At 33.4% G+C, this 15,548-nt stretch overlaps 1 protein-coding gene across 10 annotated transcripts in view; it reads right to left on the bottom strand.

Moving 5' to 3' along the window:
* The window catches only part of LOC125678769 (uncharacterized), a 167,369-nt gene that overhangs the window by 4,297 nt on the left and 147,524 nt on the right, over positions 1-15,548 (bottom strand). For 2 of the 10 annotated variants that reach the window (XM_056156007.1, XM_056156014.1), the window contains exons 8-11: positions 6,587-6,599; positions 4,308-4,352; positions 3,663-3,704; positions 2,201-2,245 (exon numbers count right to left, since the gene is read on the bottom strand). In XM_056156007.1, coding sequence (XP_056011982.1) covers positions 2,201-2,245; positions 3,663-3,704; positions 4,308-4,352; positions 6,587-6,599 — 145 coding nt within the window. Of the gene's footprint in view, positions 1-2,164; positions 2,246-3,662; positions 3,705-4,307; positions 4,353-6,586; positions 6,600-15,548 lie in introns of all 10 variants that reach the window. The other 8 variants (XM_056156006.1, XM_056156013.1, XM_056156010.1 and 5 more) reach the window with 5 other exon arrangements.

Genomic DNA, 15,548 nt, shown 5'->3' on the forward strand with positions numbered 1-15,548 from the left:
AATGATAGAAGTTGTCTTGTTTCTTTTGTAATATCATGCATATACAGACTGTAAAAGTTGTCGTGGAAATTATTGGTGAATGAATTGTATGTATACATACATGTATTCTGAGCAGTACATGGTATTTTCTTTTTTGTATTCCTTTCATATTTTCTAAATTTTGGTTACATGTAAAACATACTACTTAATTGTCACAGCTATACACTCTTAGAATTCCCATACTTCACAATCTTATTGTAACATGCTAAATTTCTATCAGAACTATTCTATTTTTAATTTTTCTACCACATGCCATATATAACTATTGAATACCGGTATGAATCGATCACCTAGCTGTTTGATGACATGCTCTAACTATTGAATATGAATCATCTGTTTAATCTTATATGCAAGTCTGCATACCCTTGTAAAATGATGATGAGATTCAAATCAATGAATGAATAATTGATATTTTTAACATAAAACAAAGCACTATAATTGCCAGCAAACAATAACCTGATAAACTCTGATCAGGTGATATTTGTAGTCGCTATTTACATTGGGTACTATGCATTGTGGTTATCTCTAAGTTACAATGTATTTAGCACAGCTGACACACAAGTAAAATTCATTAGTGAGGTTAGATCTACTGAGAAGATGAAGTTAGCAGTGGAAAATAAGATAGAGATTTGTTCTTTTAAACATTTGTTAAAGGGAAAGGAAACCCACGATGAATGTAAATTTAAACAGTTACTGACTATATATAAACCTGTGGGGCATTCCCTGATACTATTTATAGACTACCATGTGTAACAGTGTATGTTATGACACCATGGTACTGAGGTTCAAAACATGCATAAAGAAGTGAAAAATCACCCAGTTATGTACGTCTCTTTAGTTTTTGGGCTCTGCTATGTTATCTGTCATTAACACTCTGGATTCTGGACAGCTTTTCAGAAAGTACAGGAACCTCTAATCATTAAATGGGCATTACCTATATGTCGACTAATCTGAACCATGGTGAAATATATGTCCCCAGCTGTGTGACATATAGCTATACATCAAAAATGTCTATAATGATAGTGAAAATATGGGTCATTTACTGGTCAGGGGCAACTGTAACATTAAGTTTGATAGCTCGATCAAGATACTAGCAGACATTTCCAAATACCTTGAGCCATGACCTTTAACCTTGCAACTTGAAAACCAATAGGGCCCATTTACTTCTTCTGATAGACCAGCATACCTATAAGTTTGATGTCTGTCAAGCAAAAAGTTTTCAAGATATTGAGCAGACAGTATCTTACTATGTCAAGTTTGACCCTTGTACTTTGAACATCAAAATCAGCAAGGGACATCTACTTCTTAGGGGGAACTAGTGTACCAAGTTTGATGTCTGTCAAGGAATGGGTTCTCGGGATATAAAGCAGACAATATCATAATGTCCAGTTTGATCCTTGTCCCTTGACTTTTTGACCTCAAAATCAACACGACATATCTACTTCTTAGGAGGAACCAATGCAACAACTTTGATATCTGTTAAGCAATCAGTTCTTGAGATATTGAGTGGACAACATCTTCCAATGTCCAAAAGAGACTGACTCTTGACATTTGGACAACCACTGTACCACGTTTGGTAACTATAAAGCAAAGTGTCCTTTAGATATTGACTGAACAAGACTGTCTACAGACCGACAAACATGTTTAAAACAATCAATGCCCCCTCCTTTTCAAAGGGTGCACAACAAATTTAGGAAAACACTGTCCTCTATTTGTCTGCACAAGAACATACTTCAGCAGGGATGGTAACTCGATGATATTATGAATTAAGCACTCGCAGGGCTGGCTACACTTAAAAGGTGCCAGTCCTTATCAAAACCCTTCAGCACTGATTTTAAGACAATGGTTATTAAAATTAGCCTGACTGCCAAGCTATCATATGAAATTTCATCTCTGCCCATTAGAGAAATACATGGGAGGTTGGATAGGGTGTAATTTTCAACACCAATCTAATTAACATTAGATCTTTTGATCCGCTCATGTACATCACTAACCTTGTGTAGCGATATTTGTGAGCAGATCAAAGGATCTAATTTCAATTAGATTGTTTTCAACACCGACTTACGGTTTCCATTCCCTTTGATCTGATAAGCTTAGTTAAAATTCATGCATATTGTTTACATACTCTAATGTTACACCTTCTCTAGGCATATTTACATACTCTGTGGTTACATGGATTTTAGATGTTGAAGCTGCGGTAGAGGATCTGAAATCATGAATAGAATCTCTGCCTTAACACCCCTTCTCTTCATAGACAAAATCTAAATAATTAACACCCCTTCTCTTCATAGACAAAATCTAAATAATTAACACCCCTTCTCTTCATAAACAAAATCTAAATAATTAACACCCCTTCTCTTAATAGACAAAATCTAAATAATGCTTGGTGCATATACTATGCTTTACTGTGAAAGAACTCAGACAAAGTGTACAAGATTTTTCACTCTTCTGAAAATTACACGCAGGAAATCATATAATGTAGAAATCAAACAATTGGGAAATTTGTGCTCATTCTACCATATCCTCCCCTCTAAAGAGTTGACTTTGTGTTTGTAAAACCATGATCGATAAAGACAAGAAGAGATAAGTAATGCTAAGGGGAGGCTATCATGTACAGACAGTGACCAAATATAACATAATTCATGGTTTCAGATTGTCTCCTAATTTACTATCACAGTTACATGCAATACACACTTTTCTTTTGATTGAGTTTATACACAGCCACTAGTGAGTCTAAGATGTGACATCATATTTAAGAAATGAACATCACTTTTGAGCTGTTCATGTTCAGTATGAACGAATTTGGGTTTGAGGCAAATCCTGTGAATCTGTGAATATTGACCATGAACAGCTCAAAAGTGATGTTCATTTCTTATATTTATATTCATTTAGTAAAACACCGTTTGTTTACATTGCTTCTATTTTGTTGCATAAAACGAACTCCTAGCCTCTGTCACAGCAGTTATTGTGACGTACGTCAACACACAGACATGACGTCACATTTCGTCTCACCCTGCCTTTTATCAACATTGCAAGGTGCACTGTATTTTGGAGGTAGGAGACCGCAATATTAGGATAATAATTAATCCACGTAAGTTTACAATCTTAATCCAAAGGTGTGACTTGCGAGATCTTTGTAACAGATGTTCTATTCTTTTCAAACCATTACGCTCTCTCAGTCGCGTGCTTTAAGCTAGTTCATAATCTGTTCATAGTCAATGTGAACGGATTGTGTCGCGCGCTGAAATTGGTTGGTTCATAGAGGAAAATGAGATTTTCAATATAAATATATGCTCATGACTTTTTCTAGTTTTACTCTTTTCTATAAATGCAGAGCACATTGGAAAACACCATCCATGTACTCTCTCAGTACAGCAGAGAAATAAATCATGTTCTCCAATGTACTCAATGTTTTTGAAGTGACTTAATAGTTCAATGTTAAGTGAGAAAATGTCACTGCAGACAATTTGCATCCATTCATAAAAACTGTGACAGTAGAAACTGAGTAGCATGTAGCATGTCCCAATCTGAAGGTTCTCAATATATAGAGGAAATATTTAAGCTGACCTGAACAAAGCAAGTTTACATAGGGAAAACAAATGCAAGAATTGTGTAGGACGTACCTTTGGATATCCTTTTTTGGTGAATCTTGGTTTCCAGACTCCCTGTGGTGGACAACAGAAAGAATTATGAATAAAAAACTCCAGGTACCAGCAGTGTCTTGCATAATACAGCTAGCATGTGGTGCATTACATAGGTAATATCTCATCAGTTATACTGATAATTTAATCAGTCCAAAATAATGAAATGCACTGTTAACTCTTACTGTTCCAATGAATTTTCTGAGGTCCAAACCTCTGAACTGTTACATGTAGATTTAAAAAATTCTAATACCAAACTAATGTTAGTTAATGCAGTAACATGTAATTTGGAAGCGTTTTCTCATTAATTAAAAAATTTCTGCCATTTACGTTCAAATTCTTCTGGTACCTCCAAATAATTATTAACAGTAAACATTCAATAGAATAATACATAAACACAGCAAAATACAAGTAGCGACAAAATAATGAAAGGCACTTCTACAAAGGTCAAGGTGACACTGGTACACATCAGGTGCATACAATGATAAACTAAAGACAAAATGGTAAATGGTAGAAGATGAATTCTCTGACTGATTAGTGTTAGGAATGTGATATTTCTACTGTGTTCAGTACGATGATACATGTATATATTCACTGCACGATCCTTCATGGCCGAGTCACACTTACTTATTCTCTCCCTCAGGATTGATTCTGCATGCCTTAAAGCAATTTCTGCATGAAAAATTAAAAAGCACATCAAAATGCAAATAATGTAGTTGATTAGCAGTTAAAATTGTGACATGACTTGATCTGTAATCATTTTAGTACATGTATGCTTATAAAAACACTTTAGGAATGTTTCTATAATTTGGTGTAACTGGCTCCTGACCTACATATAATGTACATGTGGTGACTGGGGGTAATTGTTAAACAGAGTGACTTGTAGTGGAAGATCAACACCAGCCTTAAACACAATTCCTGATTCAGCTTTAACACAAATCTATCAATGTACCAAGACCATTGTCTTCTGAGACTAAAGTTACATACGTAATATAATCTTGCTTTTGTTCTGAATGCTTGTGTAAACATGTGCAGATATCATTTTAATCCTCTATGGTATTTTTCTTTATAAATTAAATGTACAGTGTAAATGAATGAAATACTTTTTTGTGAACAACAATCTTCTGATAAATGCTTCATGATGACAATATCAATAGAAATTGTTATATGGAACTTATTAACTGAGATATATCAGGATATAAGATTGATCACTGTTCGTTATCTTCACCTTTTACAAGGGTGTGAAGTCTATACTACAGATGTCACAGCTAGTGTTTCTGTCATTGACTCGGATTTTCAATGTACAGATGTGCTGGGATTCAGTAGATCATATCATGATAACAGCAATTCTTAGTTAATCAAATTAGGCAATTACCCGCTGAATGCAATTTATAGATTGAATTATGTGATTAATTAGAATGACCAATAAAAAACTTGTGATCAGATAAAGATTCATGGAAGTTTTCCTTATGACAAGGGCTTGACAGTGCCTTTCTCATACAATGTATATGTGGCTGTTAACTTGAAATTTCAATGTAAGCAATAAAATTAAGAAATGTCTCAGCTCCCACAGAATGACAGTTTTGCAGCTATAATGATTAACTTGTCATTTACTTCTTCTGCAGTCAGATTATACTATCATGTTTCTCATGTAATCAAATTATTACAGTGATGACATTACATCAATGTAAATATCAACAAAAGGCCCATAGGCCAAAACATTCAACACATCGCTAGTACCAGATACAACTTAACTGACATTAGAATATCATCATGGAACATTTGATGGTGTCATTTGACCACCATATACTATATATATATATTCAGGATCTGCTTGCATTTCATTTTGAACAAAATAAAAATATTCTACCTTGAGCACTCAAAAGGATGAATATGGTAGAAGTATTCTTCCCTGGGCGCTCAATAGGATGAATACGGTAGAACTATTCTACCCTGTGTATCTTTGCACACTAGTCTCTTAAATTGCAGCTAATAGCTGTTCTGCAGAAAAAAATCAATGCAAAAGATTTTCCCAATACTGTCATAAGAAAGATTTCTAACTCCTATTCAGATTCGTCCTGAATCCAAGGGCCAAAATTTGAACAAATCTAAGGTGTTTTTTCTGCAAAAGATGTTTAGAAGTTTTGTGAAAATTTGAAAAGGAATTTTCACAAAATTAATTAATGTAAAATATATTGAACCCAATTAAGTTACCAGTATTTACAGCTTAGAATTTTATTATATCTTCCCACAGGACAAGCTTAAGTTTGAAAAGTTACAGGAAATGTATCTTTCCTTCTTGTTGAGCTCTGAATTAACATTAAATCTGATTTACATAAAGCATTGAATTTGTGGGGGTTCATGAATATATAATACAAGAGTTACATAATTGATCTGAGCCTTGCATGTTCTATTCATCGATACTTGAGTGTTGCGTTACAATACAAGTGGTAATTTTTCTTTCCATCCTGATTGTTAAGGTTACGTCAGAACTAAATAAATATCCTTACTGCTGAGTTTATTGAAGTGTATCAGATTATTAATAGAGGGACCCCCCCCCCCCCCCCCCAACATCGAGAGTTCCATGATTTGAACTAACTGGAATCTACACTGCAATAGTAGAACGCTTGCATTTTATTTTGACAAAATTGTTGCTCTAGAGATTTCTCAGACTTTCTGCAGTACAGTGAACTCCCCCCACTATAACTCTGGGAGCTGAACAAACTTCATTGAATCTATACTACAAGAGGATGCATGCATATAGTGTGTTGTATCAAAATCTAGCCATGTCTATCTCGAGGAGATTTCTAAAGATGCCAGACAAACAACAGATGATAGACTTTGATTAGAAAAGCTGAAATGAATCTGCCTCAGCTGAGCTAAAAATGAGAGAATCAAATTCTTACCCGGCATTTTCCCCTGTAAAAATAGAAAAAGGAAAAAGATTAATCTAACATTTTTCTTCCAACATTCAAGTAAATAACAGAGAAATACAAAGTAATAATATATCTGTATAAATAAGAGTTTTATTATAGCAAAAACTTGTATTTTATTACCTGAATTAATGTATATAACAAATAACTTGTATTATATTACCTGAATTAAGGTATATTAGATATAACTTGTATTATAATGTATAAAAGAAATAACTTGTATGATTACTTGATTTATTGTATATAAGTGAATGACTTGTATGATATTAAATAACTTGAATTAATGTATATAAGAAATGACTTGTATTTTCACCTGAATTACTGTATATAAGAAATAGCTTGTATTTTCACCTGAATTACTGTATATAAGAAATAGCTTGTATTTTCACTTGAATTAATGTATATAAGAAATAACTTGTATCATTACTTGAATTATTACTTGAATTGCTGATATAATGCATTATTCCTGGCCTCACATTCAAATTCATACACCTTATATTATGTATGTCAGTCTGGTGTTTGGTTATAAATGCATGCTCAGAAACATCGTTGGTCATTGTCATGTGTTTGTTTACACCCTGTACCTACATTTACTGCTAATACAGTCAATGCTTGTGACCTTGACCTCTAACCCAGATCTCTCTCCTTATCTGCTGTCTCATCAGTATATAAAGGATTTTAAAAAGTTACAATTGTGGTCTTTATATATCCAAATGTTGTTCTATTCAATCACCACTTCTGACCAAGGACTTGGAAATCGTCTGGAGAACTTCTTCTCCTTAAGCCTGATCTGCTAATATTCTCATTAGATGTAGCAGGAGGGAGACAGGAATGGTAATCTTTATATTGGTGTCTACTACACTGTTACTTAGATCTCTGACTGTGACCTTGACCTGACCTTTTGATCTGGCAATCAATAAAGATCTCTCTTCTTTTATCTTTGTAGTATTGAGATTGTACTCTTTACAAGGTGTCCATAACATTTTCTCAATGAATTAGTGATAGGCTGATTATTGCCGAAAATCGAATGCCGAAGGGCTCCCCATTTCAAATATAATTTTCAAAACTGATTAAATAAAGGAGAAATAACTATGAATGACATGAATTTTTCACTTCCACTTCAGCAGCACTGAAGATATGGAAACGATGCTGATGAATGATGATACAAATATTACCATTACCATTGCCAGCCAGTCAGCATATTTGTGTATTTCCTAGTAATTTTTTTTAAAGTTCGAAATTTACTAGTAATGATAAATCTTTTGAAACCGAATTTGATTTTGTATAGAGAATGAAGAGCTTGGTATTTGAAAGATATATAATTTTAAAATTTTCCGATTATTTAATTGATAATGACCTTTTCATTATTTCCAATTACTGATTATGAACATTTTCCGATTTCCCTAAAGCTAGGTCACTAGGATGCATGCCTGCACACATGCAGTTAGTTACTCTATTCCCTGCAACTTTTCTTGTGATGGGCTAAATAATAAGGACTTGGAACATGATGGAACATGTAAAAACGAAACCTATCTTATATGCATGCAATCTTATTTATCAGATGTTGTATAAATGAATTGGCTTGCTAGTTAAAGTCATCATTCATAATCATGCTCGATGTTGTTAACCAACAATAATGTGAAGTAACAGAAAATAAATGTTTGGTGGTCAACCCATGCCTGACACAACACAAATTAAAAGATATATGCACGTATACATCCTTGCTTTGAAATCTATTTCTTTCAAAAATAAACCTTAATTGAGAAGGGTAAAGCTTCCAAAGGGATTCAACGCGCTGCACGACTATATAAGGGAAATTTCATACCCCTTGACCATCAATGCATATACACATTATATATATATAGTTCCTATACAAATACTGAGCACTGTATACTTCTGGAATTACGTACACAGACCACTGTAATTGGAAATTTGCAGTGTATCCAGCCTCGTTAAGCCTCAAGCAACTCTCAAGAGGATTTGCAACTCAAAGCAATTTTTGCGAAAAGGTTGAAAAATACATGTATTCACATTCAGTTCGGATAGATATCATTTGTATTTAATATCATTTCTTTGATAGTCATTCCATTTTTTAAGATTTGCATTAAGAAAAGCATAAAAATTTAAACAGTTTTTGTAAGGGCTGGGACCTCTGCACACAAGGTCTCAAGCAGCAAGTTTTTGTAAAGGTATTCTTCAGTAAATATAGTCACATGTCAGTGTTATAAAGTAAAATGAGCAGAAATCAGCATCTGATATAGGGCTGTACAATTTAATTGTATATTCACAGTGTGTAAGATGAAAGAAATAGAAGTCGTATTAACTGTATATTATCGGCAGACTGGTGTATTCCCGCAGCTTTAATACACAATATGTGTTCATGCATGCATCCATTCACATTAGTATTTAAAAATGTTTAGCTGAAATTTTGATGAAGAGTAATGATGACCACATACATAATTTTCCCCCAGTGATGAAAAATAACCACATGCAAATAGGCTCCAATGGATTATGACTTGATGGAAAATCAAAAACACTATTTCAGTGAAAAATCAGGAAAACTATTTCAATGGAAAATCAGGGAAACTATTTCAATGGAAAATCAGGGAAACTATTTCAATGAAAAATCAGGAAAACTATTTCCATGAAAAATCAGGAAAACTATTTCAATGGAAGATGATTCCTCCACTGTATAACATCAAGAAGACTGAGTTAATACTCTGTAAATTGTTAACATAACACACCTACAGACAACATCAATATAAGCAATCTGAATATCACAGTTACACACTGGATAGCGCTGTATACCATGTATAACCTCACAACAGAACAGATAAAACAAAGCAAATGAACTGTAGACAACTCACAACATCTATCTCATGATCTACAGTTCTCTTCATGTCCGAATAATCAAAGGTAAAATATCTAAGGTCTTCTACATCTTGATGTTGACTTGAATATTGATTTCATGCCACAAAAAAGACAGTGGACAAGCATTGGCCAAGGAAGTGAATCATGCAAGCTAGGACAGCTTCGTTAACATGCATTATAAATACTCTTCCCTCTCTCGTAAAAAAAAAGAAATCTTTGAAGATCTTGAAGCATGAACATTACACAACATCAGTACACGTTTCCAGTTTCCCAAGCAGCAAAGGTGGGTGGCAACACCGCACGGACAGCATGAAAGTGAAGCAGATAAGGATTTAGCACATAGGCAAAGCCTTACACTTTCACTTGTCAATTCTATAAATTTTTCAATGACCTTTTACAACGATCCAAATCATGCAGAAGTACCACAAAAATTAGTTAAAAAATTACCTTGATTGAACGCAACCTAAGTCTTCCTTTTCTATTGGTCCCCTCGGCTGCAATGCTTTGCATGTATACACACAGTTATTCTGACATATTACCAGTACAGCTCACGCTGTCTCAGGATTTTGTCTAACTGATAACCGAGTGTTCAGAATATTTTGAACCAATTTAAATTACTTCATAAAAAACTTTATTGCAGCTCACCACTTACTTACATGCAATCACACATTAAAGACAATATTTATTTGCCTTGCAGACATTTCCAATTCTGAATTTACATTTTGACTCAAAGAACAAGAGAGAATGTTCCCATTCTTTATTCACAATAAAAGCAATAAAAATTACAAGTTCATTAATAACATGAGACAATAATTATGGCTAACATGTCTATATACAAGCAAATCTACAATTTTCAAAACAATGACAATTAAAACAAGCCGTTCCTAGCAAAAAAGACCCTTAATATCTCATCCAACAATGTTAAAACGTCATACTGAAAAAATGCAACTTTTATTTAGATACCAGGTGTAAAGATCTAGTTATTTAATTACCAATCACCCGTTAGTTTTCATCTTTCATTGACTGCAATATCTATATTGCTCCAATATTTTGAGAGATGGTTCATACTTTAGCACTAGATTACTTGCGGGCCTTTTTTGCTCGGAATGGCTCATTAATTCAATATTCTGCACCAATCAAGTTATCTGTGAAAGTTGTGTGACTCCACCCAGTATTTTTTTTATGTCTAACATGAATTAGCTTTATAGATGCAAAAACTACTGCTTAAATTACTTTCACGTAATTTTTACTTGTAACTCCCATTTGCAATTTTAAACTGGTCACATTCATAATGGAGACTTGATTAAGATTTAGTTTGTGTTATTTTAACACTACGTGTTATCAAAACTTATTTTGTACACTAAACTGACAGCATACCAACAATATATCAATCAGAGGCAATTAATCGACATAATCAATTTTTACAGTTAATCACATTAATTAATTGAATTTTCTGTATCTGATTTTAGTGATGCTTTGTAATTGTGTCAATATTTGATTGTGTGAAAATATTCACAGAGTAATTAATTAACAAGATAAATACAATACGGATACTACAATTATTACTTACACAGCTATTACCCACGGACACATCGACTACGAAAATTACCAGCAACACATTCCTCTATTTCATTAATTCACACTAATCGTATATTATCAAGACCAATGCTACGTTACATTGAAAAATAAAGATACGGTTACATCATGCAATAACTATCAGTATTCAATACGCTATATTATTTCTATACTATGCTTTTGGGGATAAATTTAAAAATACGTAGCATGTAGCTACATGTATACTATATATTTACCATATTATACTGTATATAACTGGTATTTTCTGCTGTTCATTTTTAGTGTATAGGATTGCAAAATATATATATCGATACATATAGGTATAGATAGGCATAATGCACCGCAGAAATTGGAACCCCAGAATATCATTTGCTACCTTTTAGGGATCAGATCACAAAAATTTCCACTCGCAAAAAACACCCATTATACGGTATATTCTCTTTTGAATGGATCGAAGTACATTAAGTTAAACTATTTCATCTTCAATGTTTTTCAGATTTTACGAAATCATTTACGATTACTTTATTTACAAGAATTTGAAGCTTTTAGAGTAATCAACAGGCAGTGAGAGTATCTTCAAGCTTAACACTGATTAAGGGGATGAAAATTACTGTTACTGCAATCAAATATTACTTAATTTTCAAAGAATTATTGTACTTAAAATTGTCAAGCCACAAACATTTCTTACATACTGTGAAAATACTCTCAGCATTACAAATATATACCTACAGACTAGTTTATCAGATAAAAATCGCCCAAGGCAGTTCCAGACACAACATTTCACCATAATTTAATATTACAGACAAACAAACACATCCGTAAGGCAGAAAATCCCACACCCATACCCCCATACTTGATTAGAAATGTGATACAAGGCACTTGCTACCATGTTAAGACAAACCAGGGCGACATTTCTTTTCAACGTTTCGTAACCGATACAATAAAATCGGAATGACTCGGGCGAGATATCTCAAGCTAAAGGTTCTAAAGTTTAGATTTTGAAATGTAATTATAAAGAGTTTTATATGGATATACATCATTATTTGAGATCTTGGAATCAAATTGACTGAAATGCATTCCCCTGTTCTCTTTCCTGATCATGTAGGCCTGTTCTTTTATATAAATATTGCATGTAGTTGAGGGTAACATTGAAAATTTTCACCCCAAGATAACCATTGTCAACCATCACAGTTCATATCCTCATGTATTTTCAAAATGAAATTTATAAATATTATCAATCAAAACTCAAATCTAGTGAACTAGGACTAGTTTTTGTCCAAGTTTTCAGCTACAGAAAGCAACAGCATATGTGTACAATACATTGATGTACAAATCTTTTAAATCATGAATGTAACCTAAATAATTTACATACACATCAAGTTCTACAATGATTAATTTCTATATATATACAGTATACATATATTCATATTCCTCATCAGGTAAAATTCTACATGAAGCACCAAACAGGTAGGAGAAACAGCCAAGCATCTCACTTCTTTCTTTCTTTCTTTCTTTTTTTTTTTTTCTCTCCAGTTTTTAAATTTTTTTTTTTCATGAAGAATTAAAAAATAACATAAACACAAACTCTAACATATCTAGGATACAGATAATCAGGATTATTTATCAAAATAACAAATGAAAACAAAAGTTACATATTACCATTTATACTTGAAAAACATGTAGCATGTAAAATTCTAATAGTTACATTAGCTGGTTTTGCAACATTGTAAAAAGAAAAACAAATTCAAAAAAATTATATACACATCCTCTCAAATTGAGATTTACATATGAATCATATTTATGCAGAAATTCATGCAATACATGCAAGCTAAAGTATATTCAATGAGAGAGCTGTTTAAATATATGTCAGAGCATGTACTGCAGAAGATAAAATGGACCAAAATCATGCATAGCAGGCAATACAGCCTTTACTACATTTTCTAAAAGTTCCATGCTTACTCAAAAGATTTTGATATATGAATCATGCAATCTCAGGAATAATTTGATACAGACAGTATAATTCTGTTTCACAACAATAAATTTAGACTAACATCGATAACAAATATCTGACATGATAAAATGATTGCGTTATGAAATAATTTTTGCTATATGAAATACAGTATATGTATTGTACCAGAAAATGCAATAATTTCCTAAAAGATGAAGGAAAAAGGATTATATCCAGTAAAGAAAACTATCACAATCATTTTACTTAAAGTTCAAGTGAGTCGTGATCTAAAACTTCAGTGGGGGAGCATGTTGGTAGCCAGAAAAAAAAATATACTATCCATATTTGAAATGTCCATTACTAGTACATATTCTACATTATATATAGATAGCAGTCCAACTAAATGAAATATTGAAAATCAGTGATCAAAAGAGAACCCACAGATAATCATTTATAAGACTTTACAATACTACCCAAGTATCAATGATGAAAATCATATTTTTTTTTTTACATTTCTTGTGCATTAAAACCATTAACAAAATTTTCAAAACTGCTTTCTATGCATTCTATAATAGGGTTATCTACCCTTGTTCAAATACCACAAAAGGAGGAAAAACAACAACACACGTACAGCGTAAAAACTTGAGGAACATAATCTCATTCACAAAGGGCCATATGACAATCCGTATCGTTAAATTTGTGATACTTGGGTGTTTTGGAATGAAATTTTTTTATTTGTAGCCCATTCCATCAATCGATAAATCACCCTCTCTATATAAATTTTACATGGACTTCATGAATAGTCCTCCACTGTTTATGTACCACCACAGTATTTACATATGAACACATTATAATGAAAATCTGCTTATCCCAAAGAACTATTTCTCCCCCATGAACTCCAACTGACATAAAATAATAAGATGATTGCAGGAGGTTCTGAACCATTAACGGTCATCTGAGCTGCAGACAATGGCAATTTCAAATTAATAATACGGCAACAAGTATGTATTTTAAACTCTGAGAACTTGCTGGCTGCTAGAATTTTCTCTCATGTGACTTGAAGTAATGTTTGTCAAAATATCATGTATTCATTAATAATATATACTCAGTTACTTCATCTTCCCCCGGGGGAACCAAAATGCTTTCTCAACTAATGAATGGCATTCCTATGGAAATGTGACATGGCTACCTTTGTACCCTTTTATCCCCCCCCCCCACCCCCTCACCCGGGTCTAGCTCCTTCACCTAAAACTTGTCATCTAGAAGTGATAGTTACAGAGGTATCATGGCAGGTATTGGCATGTTAAAGAACCCTCTCTGTTACTGATGAACGCGTCATGCACAGGTAAAATGGGTGTTTCACCTACAGCTGGTGACGTCTCAATGAGTGAAAAATTCTCAAAAAAGACGTAAAAAATAAAATACAATGCATTTCACATTGTTGATAGACTCCATGTTCATCTGAACAATGCACCCAGCTAGTCTGTTAGATTATCAGCAGTGTAAGTCAAGGGGTTTGAAAAATTGAAACATTCAAAATTTTAACCCCATCCCCTAAGACCCCAGGGAATTTCTTTTTCTCTTTTCCTGACCTCAATAGATAAAACACAGCAGATTTGGTAACCTTGTATTTTTTATAACACCTCATTTGATGGACAACGATGGACAGGCATGGACTGCAATAGGTCAGCTGATTTACCCGGCGATAATACTGGAAGGTAATTACTTTGCATAATGTAGGTTCCCTTTCATTTAGTTTGCCAACTAAAGACATGTTACACACAGCCTGAATAGCTCACCTGACCCACCTCTACCAAACAGAGGCGCAACAGTGTCAAGCACTGCCATATTGGAATTCAAGTTGCTCTCAAGTTTTTTTTCCTAAGATCATGGTTTCTATATACTTATCCAAAAATGGGAACATCCCAGTGTCAAGTTTTCTGATCTGCCATGCAGTCCTCCTGGGGTGCATTTTACAAAAGAACTTACGACTTACGACCAACTTTACATATTGGAATTCTCCAGGTTATTGTAAGATAATTCACTGACCAATGTAAAACAGTGAAGAAATAATGTTGAAAATTAAGTTTCAGAAATGTCTTAATTCTTTCATTCAAACTAATAATTGTGTAATACAATTTAATCAAGACTTGCGACTTTGTCATAAATTGTTTTGTAAAACGGGCCCCAAGAGGAAGTCAAATTTGTTCCATATTGAAATTTCTGACCCCTCAATGTAAAAATATTTCTTTAGGACCACAACAGGAAACTTTATGCCAAGTTTAGTGCAAGAAGAAAATACCTAATTGTTGCAATCAAGCAATGGTGCCCATGCTATGATTTCCAGTAGCTATAATAACGTGTTAATGGCTGTAGACATTTATTTGCATTTGTGCACTCTCTTCTGGAGAGGGAACTTGAATTGCAATCTGTGCATGGTGATTGCAATACTCCGAGCAAACACCATGCAATGGAAAAAAACTCAGTATGGTCTTGCGCTTCAACAGGTGAGCTGATACAACTTAAAATGCTTTCTAATTG

Source organism: Ostrea edulis, chromosome 2 (assembly GCF_947568905.1).
Source record: "Ostrea edulis chromosome 2, xbOstEdul1.1, whole genome shotgun sequence".
Taxonomy (NCBI): Eukaryota; Metazoa; Mollusca; class Bivalvia; order Ostreida; family Ostreidae; genus Ostrea; species Ostrea edulis.